Below are 14,039 nucleotides of genomic sequence, written 5' to 3' on the forward strand. Positions count from 1 at the left end.
ACCCGGGCAGAACTTTGCAGTGGACACCAAGTACAAATATGTATTTGTTTCATATAGACAACTTATTCATACAGTCTGGAGATAATTTCATATAAATTTTTAAGTGTGCCTGTGTTTTGGCTCTGATTTATCCGCTTATGCTTGTCATGTTGATACTTAGAAACTTTTATATGCTAGAGCATTTGGATTTTAGGTGTCGGATTAGGGATGCCAGACATATATAGTGTTCAATGTTTTTGCATTATTTTATTACTTCTAGAAATTATACAAAAGAGAGGTTCAACCTCCTTTTAGACCTGCTTCTGGAAAACCAGATGATACTTTCTGTTTTGATCCTGAATTTACTGCAAAAACCCCTAAAGGTAATACTTTTCTGTTAAAAAGCCTTTTCTTCTAGTAATGATTAAATAAATCATTTTTCAGTAAAATTGAAAGAATGTTAAGTTTTCCCTTTCTGGAAGTATCAGTCTTTAACTAAGAAATATTTATCACAGAAGTTTGGAGCAGGGCAAAAGATGGGAAGTTTTCCAGTTGTTGTTATATTAAGCCTTTGGCAGGCTAATAATTCACAGGCCAGGTGGGATGAAGTATGACACCGGATATACATGACTCTTGTAGTTTAGAATTTAATGCAGTTTACTTTAGTGGCATCAGTTTCATTTATTCATTTAATGAATACTGGATCCCTGCTATGGACTGAGCAGTGAGGATGCAGCAGTTAGCAAACAAAAGTTCCTGACCACATAAAACATGCGAAACGTGAACAGAAAATATATTGTAAACCCTGTATATAATGTGTTAGACTGTGACATTTAATGGTTTCATTTGCATTAAAAATGGCTGATGTTTTTTTTACTCAAGAAATTCTGTATAATTCTAATAAATATATAACTTTAAATATTAGATTCTCCTGGTTTGCCAGCCAGCGCAAATGCTCATCAGCTTTTCAAAGGATTCAGCTTTGTTGCAACTTCTATTGCAGAAGAATATAAAATCACTCCTGTTACAAGTGCAAATGCATTACCAATCATTCAGGTAAATTCTGCATTAGCACAGTGTTCAGTCTGCTGATAATTACTTCACTCTGTTATTGATAGTGGATGTTCAATAGTTTTTAAAAGGTGATCATCTGGGGACACTAATTTGACTCACTAGACATTACCATAAATGACAGAGTGCATGAAATTCAGTTGGGGGCCTATGGGAGGGTGCCGGTGGGGAAGGGGGTATAAAGATGGTTAAGATTGATTGACAGGTTCTGTATGAAATACACAAAAATTCAATAATGTTTTTTTAAAAAAATTACAAAAAGTAATTGTTAATGATTTCATTTATTACTCAGTGTAACTGAGTGAAAGGTATTGCTGTATGTTTTGGAATAAAGCAGACAGTGATTATCTTTAATTATATTTCTAATCTGTTTTGGCAAGAAATGTTAGAGTTTTTAATATACTTTTTAATTTATTACATTGGTATTGGCCTTTAGAAATTCTACAATTTAGAGTTGTTTCAGAATTTATATAGGTGGTTTGTAAATATTAGTAAAATTTCTAGAATGATTTTCTTTTTTGGTCTTTTTGAGACAGGGTCTCCCTGTAGCTCCAGGTACCTGGAACTCACTCTGTAGACCAGGTTGACCTTGAACTAACAGAGGATCCGCCTCCCTCTGCCTCCCAAGTGCTGGGATTAAAGGCGTGCGCCACCATGCCTGGCTTTTAGAATGATTTTTAAAAAAAATTTTTTTCTTAAGATTTAAGATGTGTGTTTTAGGATAAAAGAGAGAAAATGTGTAATTACTTCCTTTTCACAATGTTTAATTTTTTGTGAAAAAACACAGATCAATGGGAACGCTGCTCAATTTAGTGAAGTTTATGAATTGAAGGAGGATATTGGCGTTGGCTCCTATTCTGTGTGTAAGAGGTGCATACATTCAGTTACCAACATGGAATTTGCAGTGAAGGTATTGTCCTCAGCCTAGTTTGTTTGTTTGATGTATGTAATTTGTATTAAAGATTGATTGACAAATATTTTCACTTGAACAGTCAAAGATAGAGAAGACGGTGATTAAAAATAAATTTACAGTTAGATATTTTTATTTTAAAATTATTTGTAAGACTTATTTTGGAGAAACAGCATATTTCATTATTTTTTTGATTGATTTTCTTTTAATGTAGTGTGTTAAAATTGATCAGTTGTGAAAATTAGTCACATTTGGATCATGTTATATTTGAGTGTAGTCTCATTGAAAACTCAGAGTTGTTATAGTTCAGTGTTTTCTGTCAAATTTCCATTTTAGGAAAAATTTTAATGTTAAAATATTTGGAGAGGTGCTGGAGAGATGGCTCAGCAGTTAAGAACACTGACTATTCTTGCAGAAGACCTGGGTTCGAATCCCAGCGCCCACATGGCAGCTAACAACTATCCGTAACTCCAGTTCCAGGGAATTCAACAGCCTCTTCTGACTTCCGCGGGCATTGCACAACATGGGTGCATTTACCTACATGCAGGCATAACACTCATACACATGAAATAAAAATAATAAATAAAATATTTTAAAATATTGGAGAAGGATACAGTTTAAGTGTTTGTTTATATTATAACCTAATCGAAGTTGGGCATGGTGGAACATGCATATACTTCCAGTACTTAGGAGGGTTGAAACAGGAGGATTATCACGTATTCATGACCAGCCTGGGTTATATATGAGTTCCAGTGCAGCCTGGTCCACAAAAGCAAGATCCTGTCTCAAGAGAACAGCAATAAAAAAAAAATCATTTGTGTTTGTTTGTGTGTGTGTGTGTGTGTGTGTGTGTGTAAATCATTTGACTTTCTTTGAGAAATTTCTCTGGTCTGTTTCCTAGATCATTGACAAAAATAAGCGAGACCCCTCAGAAGAAATTGAAATTTTGATGCGTTATGGACAGCACCCCAACATTATCACTTTAAAGGATGTAGGTATTTTAGAATCTAATTATCAAACAAATGAATGAAGTTATGACCTAGAATATTATATATGTAATATTTTTAATACTGTAGAGATAAATCTCAAGATCCCTAAACTTGGTGCTGTACTTACCGTCTGTGATTCTATGTATGTGCTCTTCTTACAGATTTTGGTAAAGGGCTGTGATTGTTGATAAGAGTTCCCTAATAGCCTACATACATTCCAAGTGGCTAACTAGCTAATGTTGTGACTAGAATGTTGCAAATAGTTCTATAAAACTATTAATGTCAAAGAAACTGATTGTGAAAGATTTTATTTCCTTGATTATAGAGTAATTGGCTATAGAATTATGGATCATTCCCTGAGTGAAATAGTACTAGTCTACAGTTTTGCAAAATGTACAGGTAGCCCCTGTATTAATGTGTGTCATTGAATGGTAACTTTTCACACAAGAAAATGGGTTCATTTTATGACAGAATGCAGAAATATCAGGCATCACCCTGACCAATTTGTTTCTTTTAAATATGATAATTTATGATAATTAAACAGCTTATATATTGTGTATATATATATGAATGTATGTATATCTAACATCACATATTAAGTATAAATATTTTTATTTTATACACTGTTTGAATTCAACACACATTTCAATACTATGCCAAATAATTAACTGATTTTGTTTGCTATCACAAAAAAGGTTACTGTTGAAGAAGTAGCTATATTATATTGAAAATGGCTTATAAGTCACTTGTGAGTTGTAGAATTGTACCCTTTTTTCATATGGTTTAGTGAACGGTAATGTACAACTTCATAACTCTGTATTATAAGTTTAATGTGGTCTACTAGAACTGATCAGGAGATTATGTAGGCAATTCATCCTTCTGTACACCCTGTACCACATTCAGAGGAAAGAAATGATATATCTGTTTAATATTAGCAAATAAAAGTAAATATAAATTCAACAGTTTAGAACAATAATTGTAAATAACACCTTAAAATACATTTATTTTTTAGGTCTTTGATGATGGGAAATATGTTTACCTTGTTACGGATTTGATGAAAGGAGGGGAGCTACTGGACCGTATTCTCAAAAAGAAATGTTTCTCAGAACAGGAAGCTAGTGATGTACTGTACGTAATAACTAAGACAGTTGACTATCTTCATTGTCAAGGAGTAAGTTATTCTACTTTCTTCCCTTCAATTATGGAACCTATGTTGTGTTTCTTTTATATTTTATAAATTATATACTAATAAAACTCATAATGTTACGGTGAAGTTTATGGGAAGTGGTTTATAAAAAAGAAATGCACTCGTGGAGGTGCACACCTTTAATCCCAGCACTCGGGAGGCAGAGGCAGGTGGATCTCTGTGAGTTTGAGGCAAGCCTGGTCTCCATAGTGAATCCAGGACAGCTGAGGCTACAGGGATACCCTGTCTCAAAAAGACCAAAAAAAAAAAAAGAAAGAAAGAAATACACACACACGCACAAACACATAACCTTGCCATTGAAATTATTGAGCCTACTCAAACTTTAAAGTGAAGACATGAAAGAATCATCCAAGTCAGGCATGGTGGCTCAAAGTTTGAGGCCAGCCTGATCTACATGGTGGGTTCCAGGACAGCCTGCACTACAAAAACTATTGTCTCAGAAAACTAAAAAGAAACAATCACAGACATAATACAAATTAAAATTATACTATACTTCTTAATATTATAGTAGCAAAAAGTCTTATATATATTGACCTTTGCCAACCTACCCTAAATATGATAATAAATTTGGATTCTGAACACTTGAAATATTAATATATTAAATTTTGTAAAAGAGCAGACTTAATTTTTTTGTCTTTCATAAGGAAGGTGGATGAATTGAAACATAAGAAGTCAACTTTTTTATGTTCTATTATATACAGTAAAAAACAAACCAATAATTTAAAATTTAAAGCTGGAATCGTGTGTAATTAAACATAAAAATATGTTCTATCTATAAAGAAAGAAAGTGACAACTTAGAGTTGTTACAGTAGAGATTATAAGCCTCTCTTTAAGCATAATGTAGTCCATTGATTGTCTTTCTGACAATCTATAAAGGCTGACTAGATTTTTTTTTAGTTTGTCATGATAAACTTCTATTTATTTGTAAATCTCCAGTTTTTATTTTGAGCATTTCTCCTTGTCAGGCATCGAGCATGGCACATTTAAATATTGAGTAAAATGTTGCCCTTGTCCTTAAAGAGCATTCAGTGTTGTGTATTAGAAATTAAACGTAAAGCTAGATCAAATGGATAGTAGATGCAGGAATATCACTGAATAAAGAATTTCAGAATTTTTTCCAGTTTTGCATTTCATTTGGTTCTTTTTCATTGTTTGTATTTTTCTGATGAGACTTCAGTATTTCTGTTGAGAGTTTCATGCATTATAAGCCTTTTTTCTTTTATTTCATTGAGGATATTTATAACAACCACAATCCTGTAAATTTTAACTTGGTTCTTCTCAGAATCAGAACTGAATGATTTTCTTTTTTCCTTGAGACTGTGTTATACTTTTCTTGTTTATGTAAAGTAGATTAGATTGTTTTGGATTGTATCCTATTATGATACAAAGTTCTGGAGATATTTATAGGCTGTTATTCTCAAGTGGTTATTGTTTCCTTTGTTTAAGTGAGTAATTTTCTTGACTGGGCTTGAAGTGAAGTTTCTTGGTTTGGGGGTCGTAGTTTTGATTTCTTCATATAAATGGCTTTGGTAATGTTCTACACATCTTTATTTCATGGTCAGTTCTAGTTCTTTGTAATAGTACCTTACTTAGTATTTGTGGTTTTCCAGCATCTTTTTCCTGCTCCTCTGAGCTAGAAAAACTGTTTTGTTCCCTTACATGAATCTATACCACCATTGTGATTAATATGGGCTGCTCTTTAAATTCAAGGTAAAAACCATAGACGTGGGCACCTGCTCACATGACTCGGCTGCTTCCTCTTTCAACCAAATGTTTATTCTTCACCAGAGTCCTTACTTTTCTAAATTCTCTTGCACTTGCAGGTACTGGATTTTTTTTCTATTATATCCAGATTTTATAGTTGTGCCTGTCGAGGGCTAGATGAGAAATTATTCTATTATATCCAAAAGTGGAATCAAGAATTCGGACAGGTTATGCTTAAAAAACTGATGGCTTGAGTAGAAACTGAAGCATCTACCTGGCAGTTTTCTCTTTATTCTTGGCACCAATAGTTGGAAAAAAATGAGGTGTTTTTTTTTTTCCTGTAAGTATATTAAGTATTTTATTTCACAGGTATTTAGGTATACTAATTTAATGAGTTTTTCTTTTATTTTCAAGGTTGTTCATCGTGATCTTAAACCTAGTAATATTTTATACATGGATGAATCTGCCAATGCACAGTCAATTAAGATTTGTGATTTTGGATTTGCAAAGCAACTTCGAGGAGAAAATGGACTTCTGTTAACGCCTTGCTACACTGCAAACTTTGTTGCACCTGAGGTATTCTTTAAAAACTTGAATATTTGCCTTTTATCGTTTTCTTTTATTAAATCTATATGATATCATGTATATTATTGAAGATAGGTGAAAGCTGAGTTATCTTGTTTTTTTCTCAACTATAAAGCTCTTTATATTATTGAATGCTGATAATTCATCATGTAAATATTCAGATTCTAACAAGCATCTAATACCATCATATATCTTACGGTCAGACTGTTTTATTCTGTCAGCTTATATATTAGTTTCAGAATCATGCCACTTTTTGTTTGTACCCAGGGTCTCACTATATATCCTGGTCTTTTTCTGATGATAGCCAGGACAGAAAGCATTCCTCCTGTCCCAGTCTACATTACATGCAGGCAATACAGTCATACCCATAAAATTAGACAAAATGAATTTACGAAACAGAGAAATATACTAAAATAATTTGAATGTGAATTTCTGTCTCATACATTTATTTTATATTTATATCATATATTGATGATTTTAGGCAGGTACTACATTTACTATCAGTAAATCTATATTTTGAATTAGCCATTAGAAAAAAATTTTCCTGTAATGAAAATAAAAATATAGAAAATTAGCTTTCTATTTATGAACAATTCTCATTTTAAATTTTCCTAAATTTTGTTTTAAGATATTATTGCTGGAGAATAGATAATAATGTTTGCTTTTGTATACTCTTTATTATGAGATTTGCTGTATAAGAAATTAAGCATTGATTCAGATTGATTTAATCTGTATTTTAATTAAATTCATAGAATAATGACTATAATTTTTTACCACATAACACTGCATATAAACTATGTTTTTTAAATGAAAATGGAGACATATGATTCATCAAAGGACTATTGGGCTGCTTTTGGGTGCATAAGATAATTCCTTGGACATAGATTTAAAAAAATATTAGCTTTTCCAAATGCTTATTTTTAATAATAGGAGAACAGAATGTTTGAAATAAAGGGATATTCTTTAAATATAAGATGCATGGTCTTCATGAATATTCTCTCAACTGTAAGATACAAGGTCTTCATAGTCATTCTAACAGATTTATATAGTAGATAAAATAGTAAAATTAGCAATTAGTTATTTTAATGGCCAAATCTTAATATTGGCTTTATTTTGTGGCCCTGCACTACTTAATACTGTGGAAACTTAGTAGAAAAAGTTTGCATGTCTGTCATGCAAAAGAAAACCAAAGAAGCTGACATTAACGTGAAAAATATAGTGTCTCTGTGTTTAGATTACTGCTTAGGTAAACGTTTTAAGATTAATGGTTGGGTAATCATTTTAAATGGAGTACATATACAGTAGAGTACAATGATGCTTTTTATCCTAACAGACTTTCATTGTAGTAAGACACTTTCATCACTGTAATACTCAAGTTCCTCAGGTTTGCATGTGGAGAACATTTCCTCATAGCTAGTTCTGAAAATACCTTTAGATAGCACTTGAGTGTTTCAAATGCTTTGAAAAGTTTTATCAAGTGCTGAAGACTCTGCCAGCAGTCAGTATTTTGAAGTTATTATGAGCGAACCACTTTGGGCTTTTCAAAAATTTCAGATTCTGTCAAAAGACAGTAAGGCACTTTATACATACAATATAGCCTTTTAAAAAGTGGAATAAAAAAAGTGGAATCATAAACATTCAAGTATCCATGCAGGTATTTTAATAAATTATAGAACTTATAGGGGTATACTTTTAATATTTTCTCATAGCATGTAAAGAATCCCGATTTTCTAAGAAAGTGCTGATTTTTAGAGTTGTAATGTAACAGTAAAGAGGGAACAGTCATTCATTTTTGAATATGCATCATTTCCATCAACTTCTTAATGTTTACTTCGTAAAAGTAAAAATATTTCTTTATACATATCTCACCAAAGTTAAAAATACCCTCAAGCTATTTTACCCTTTTATAAAGACAAATACATTAGCATTATATTATCTGACTGATATTAAATGTCTACAGAGGCCTAGGAATGTTCTTGAATTAATGTAGTTTTCAAAATAGTTGAAGAATTGATAATGTGGTATTGAAATTACCTTGCTTTCTTCTGGCTCTATGCGGTCATATTTTGTGCCAAATAAATTAATTTAAACATTAATACAAAGGGAATGGTGATGTCTCCGTATTACTTTTTGCTGACTTGCTCTCTTCTCTGTGTTTATCTTGAGCCAAGTGAACAGATATGAAATACAGCCACAATACTGTTCTCATTCATTAGCTTCACCACCTTATCTTGTTTTCTTTATGGCCCTTTATTGTCATTATTGTGGAGCATTAATACTAATTACAGAACAAAAATTATTGCCTCTTTTATACCCATACAAACCCATGTAAGTATGTAGATAATCTAAAATGAAATTTATATGGTTGGCCCTAATCCAGCAGCAATACCACCTGCCCAACTCTGCTGTTGTCATAACTTAGGAAAGTTACAGAAATTGGAGGAATTTTTTTGAGACAAATGTTCACTATGTTGTGTATCTAACCTTGAGCTTCTTGATTCCAGTGTCCTCCTTCCTCAGCCTCCCAAGTAGCTGGGACTACAGGTACAAGGTTGTGCAAGAACGAAATACGTATAGCTCATTTTCTGGTTAATCCTCACTCATTTATCCAGCCTTTCAGCAGTGGCCCACAAATGTAGTATGCATGGATTATCAGGGAAAATTTTCAAAACTTTATAGGGCAACCTGGGAAAACATGGGATGCCCAGAACTTTAAAGAGGCAATGAGAAATGGGAAAGACATACAGGAATCAAAATGGTGATTTATAGCTATACTTTGCTCTTTATTGGAGTCTTTTCAGTCCTTATATCACTTATATAAGGCAGCTGTGTATCAGGTTTTAAATCCTCCATAGTCTCTCTGTTTTGCATGTTTTCTTTTCATGTTTAAGAAAGTATCTCATGTAGCCAATGCTAGCCTTAAAATTGATATGAGCAAAGGGTGGCCTTGAATTCCTGATCCTCCTGCCTCTACCTGAGTACTGAGGTTACAAACATGCACCACTATGCCTGTGTGTTCTTACAAATACATTTGAGTAGGAAATAAACCATTTTATTTCAAATTTTAAGTTAGTTGCATACTCGTTATTCATGTCTGACAATTGTCCAAGCCAACCTTGATTTCTTTTAGGCTTTTTTAGATGAAAAGTCCATGCTGGTGGTTATACATTCTTTAGCCAGGCATGGTGGTGCATGCTTTTAATCCCAGCACCCCGGAGGCAGAGGCAGGTGGATCTTTGTGATTTCAAGGCTAACCTGGTCTACATAGTGAGTTCCAGGTCAGCTGAGGCTACCAGGAGACCCTATCTCAAAAAGACTTAAAAAAAAAAAAAAAAGAACGTTCCTATTTCTTTCCTGTGCCTCAAAGTTTTAGCAGTGTGTTTAATTTTTAAAATGAAAACAAATGGCCTATTTTTTCTTTTTAAAACTTAAAATTACATTTTTAAATTTTGTGTATACACATGCATGTGTCTGCTCTGAGGGATGCATCCTTGCCATGGCATGTGTGTAGAGGTCAGAGGAGTTGGTTCTCTCTTTTCACCCTGTAGACCCCAGTCAGGTCATTAGACCTAGTGGCATGCACCTTTACATACTGAGCGATCATCCCAGCCCCTTATCTCTTCATTCTTCTAGCAAAGACTGTTATAGCTTCATTGAGAAATCTTCTCTGAATATATAATAAAGATACTATTTGATTTTTTTTATTAACACTGGTCCCCAAAGCAAAGTATTGTATAATAATTACTGAAGCTATTCGGGGTTTATCAAAGATTTTTTTACAGTACAGAAATAACTGTACTTTTGAAGATACCATCCTTGTATCTAAAACTATAAATTTGTAATCTTAACTTCTCCTACTAATCTTTTTTGAAGTTTTTTATTGTAATTTTATTCCCAAATTACAGACATAATAATTGGAGTTCATAGCTATATAATGATTAGTCCTTATATAATAATTTGTACACTAATAGCCAGATGTGGTGATGTCTGTAATCCCAGCACCTGGGAAGTTGGAGCAGGACGATTGCCACAAGTTCAGGGCTGACTATGTAACGAGTTCAAGTGCATCATGGGCTAAAGAGTCTCATAAAGCAGAAGCAGTTATCATAGATATTGAAAGCACTGACTTTTACAAAGAATGACTGCTCTGTGGTACTGACTACCTTTGATGTTGGGAAAATTATGTAAAATTTGCATCAGTTTCATCTTCCAAATTGGAGTAATAGTATCTACCTCATGGAATCAATATCGGAATTAAAAGCCCTAGTACTGCTTTGGTTATACTAAACTCTCTGCATATTAATCTTATGGGAATCCTTTGCAAAGAGGAAGAGTGAAAGCTCATCGAGATCAGGTTTTATGTCTTACACAGTTTGTTTTTTTGTTTTTTTTTTTGGTGTAGTTAGTATTACTTAGTTTGCAGTATTACCAGTTTATTCAGTACTTGCTCACTGCAGATTTTTGTTCTAAAGGCATAGAATGATTTTTTTTGTATTGTGAATATTTATGGGATTATTAGTGTCATGATGAGAAAATTGATGTTATGCTGAATAATATTTCACAGAATGAATACTTCTTTCTTAGGTTCTTATGCAGCAGGGATATGATGCTGCTTGTGATATTTGGAGCTTAGGAGTCCTTTTTTATACTATGCTGGCTGGGTAAGATACGTACTTTTTACATCTTCTTATTTCAAATTCACTTGTATATCTCCAGCTAGAAAGAGTACAGAATAGCCTTAAGAAAAGATCCCATTAATAGTTCAAGGTATACAAGTTTTACATATAAAATTAAAAAGATACAGAAATACTATACTTTTTAATGGGATTTTTCAATTTTAAAGCAATTGTTTGGTTGAAGAGGATCTTGTTCAGTGAACTTGTTAATACTAACTTTTTTTAAAAAAGCAGTTGAATTCTGACTCACATGGCAGTAGAGATATTACAAGGTTATACTTTATAATAAATATAAACATGGAAATAAACAGTATTGAACTACAGAAGCATACATACTCCTCTCTTTAATAGGATAAAGTCAAAGCAGATCTAATGACAATTAAACTATGTTAATGTTTGTAATTCATAATGAATGAAAATTATATTTTCCCCTTAATAATGAATAGTACTTTTCATTAAAAATGAACATTTATGGATATACAAATTATTCTGTTACTATGTGTAATACATAGGTATTGCTTTCTGAAAATTAAATTTAACTGTTATATAAGAACATAAAAAGATGTTAATAGCATAAAATGATGTAAAATTATTGTCTGTGTAATTACATATGTCAGCATTTTAAGTTTTATGAATTCTTGTAGAATAAGTTACAAAGTTAGGGTGACTGTCGAAGCTAAACCATATCAAATACATCAATTGTATAGTCATATCAGATATAATCCGTATTCTAGGATTCATACCATGGGATATGATTTTTTGCTTTCTGCTTTCAAATATTTGCTTTCTAATTAAACAAGATGTGATACTATGGGAAGATGTTTGATGTTATCTAAACCTAATTTTTAATGAGGGAATTTAAGCATTAAAACATTGAGATACCTTCCTCATACTTTTAGCCAGACATCAGACTTCCAATACACGAGTTTGAATACGAGTGTCAGGTATGTCGAATAAAATCATACAAAAATGATCACTTTTGTCAAATTAATTTTTAAATCCTCTTTAAATCTATGCATTTATTTTCCATTCATGAATAATATGATCTACCTAATTCAGTGACTGAAATTTAAGAATCCATTTTCATAGATTCTGATTCAAAATATTAACTTCTTTCCACTCTTAATATTGATTAAAAATGAAATGTTAATGAGTAAACTCAATCAATAAAACACATATAAATATGTAAAAAATAACGTTTCCTCATAGTAATTATATTTCTCTTGTTAACTTATGTCTGGGAATAAGAAATTTGTTTTTTTTATTGTGATCTCATAATAATACAGGTTTTACATGAAAAGTACCATTATTTTACAATGATATTGTTGATCAAAGAAAACAAAATATTTTACTATGTAATTAATTAGAACTAAATTAGTTGTTTAAAATACATAATTTTATAAGGGGAAATATTAGGTAATGGTGTTCTTTACCTTTCATTTATATTTATATATATTTATCATTTCAATTAAATATAATGTACCTTTGCTCTCATGTCTATTAATATCTACATTATCAATAGGTACACTCCGTTTTCCAATGGCCCCAATGATACTCCTGAAGAAATACTCCTGCGTATTGGCAATGGAAAGTTCTCTCTGAGTGGTGGAAACTGGGACAATATTTCAGATGGAGCAAAGGTATAAATCATAAATATGTTCAGTTTTATTGCATTCGTGTTTCCTTATTAAGTCATCATTTATAGCATGTATGGGTGATATGTCTTACATTGTCAGATCGGAATAGTTTATGATTTTTTTGTTTTAATTATGTGTGTATCTGTATGTGGGTATGTACAAATGAGTGCAGTTGCCCACAAAAACTGGTCTCTAACTTGTTGCAATTCTCCTGCCTCAGCCTACTGTGTGGTGAGAATACAGGGACATTACACTTTATCTGTACTTACCTCTTATCCTTACTTTCACTGTTTTGGGTAGTGATAGATTCACAAATGATTTGTTTCTCTATTAAAAAATGCTTATTATCAAGAGTTTACTTATTTTTTAAAAAGATGGTAATGAGAGTTTACTCAGCATTGCATACATAATGTTTTATGTTTTATTATGAAATTATATTGTATCCACTACTTTTTGGGGGGAGTCTTTTTGAGACAGGGTCTTCCTGTAGCCCCAGCTGGCCTGGAACTCACTATGTAGACCAGGCTGGCCTTGAACTCACAGAGATCCACCTGCCTCTGTCTCCCAAGTGCTGTGACTACAGGTGTGCACCACTACGCCTGGCTAATGTAACAGAAATCAGATATTCGTAGTTGACTTGATGGAAACTTATGATGCTCAGACCATTATCCTAACAGCTAGTTGGTGAGATCAAGTTTCCATTTCACTGTTTTCAGTATCTTTTGCAGAAAACCTCTAGTTAAGGGGTGGATTTAGTTCACTGCCGCCTCTCTTTTGTGTTAGTCTGTATGTACAAACCATTACACATTGAGGTCCAGCTTTCTAGCAACTTTCAATAGTTCTTTTCTTCCCCTTTTAACACATTCCAGGGTAACTCCCATCACCTTAAGATTTTTCCCCCTCTTTCATTCCTAACCAAATTCCAGTCCTAGAGATTTGGCATTCTCTGATTTAGAAATAAAACTTTACCATATTGAAAAAGCTGTTTCAAGATCTTCTTTTGACAGCTGTGCAGAGTACAGATACTATTTTTGTTTTTTAAAATTTTTGATTGGCGGGCTAACTCTCCTGGCCCACTCTCCCTCCCTCAGGCCTCTCTGGGGGTAAGTCTACCATGCAGCCCTCCACGCCTTGACTCCGCCACCCGCGCTCACCCTTCCATCTCCCCCGCTGTTCTCTACTCCTAGCTTGGGCCCTGTGCCATTCCTAGTCTTGGGGCCCCAGACACCTGGGGAACCAATACTGCTTCCTGACCCTTCTCACCCAGAGAAACTCAGTCC

The 14,039-nt window shown here is 32.9% G+C and overlaps 1 protein-coding gene across 2 annotated transcripts in view; it reads left to right on the forward strand.

Annotated features, from left to right (window-relative positions):
• The window catches only part of Rps6ka6 (ribosomal protein S6 kinase A6), a 95,379-nt gene that overhangs the window by 71,345 nt on the left and 9,995 nt on the right, over window positions 1–14,039 (forward strand). For both annotated transcript variants that reach the window (XM_008822596.1, XM_008822601.2), the window contains exons 13-20: window positions 260–362; window positions 905–1,035; window positions 1,838–1,960; window positions 2,862–2,951; window positions 3,962–4,120; window positions 6,276–6,437; window positions 11,031–11,107; window positions 12,645–12,762. In XM_008822596.1, the coding sequence (XP_008820818.1) occupies window positions 260–362; window positions 905–1,035; window positions 1,838–1,960; window positions 2,862–2,951; window positions 3,962–4,120; window positions 6,276–6,437; window positions 11,031–11,107; window positions 12,645–12,762 (963 nt within the window). The remainder of the gene's footprint in view (window positions 1–259; window positions 363–904; window positions 1,036–1,837; window positions 1,961–2,861; window positions 2,952–3,961; window positions 4,121–6,275; window positions 6,438–11,030; window positions 11,108–12,644; window positions 12,763–14,039) is intronic.

Source organism: Nannospalax galili, unplaced genomic scaffold, assembly GCF_000622305.1.
Source record: "Nannospalax galili isolate Female #2095 unplaced genomic scaffold, S.galili_v1.0 scaffold10, whole genome shotgun sequence".
NCBI classification, from domain to species: domain Eukaryota; kingdom Metazoa; phylum Chordata; class Mammalia; order Rodentia; family Spalacidae; genus Nannospalax; species Nannospalax galili.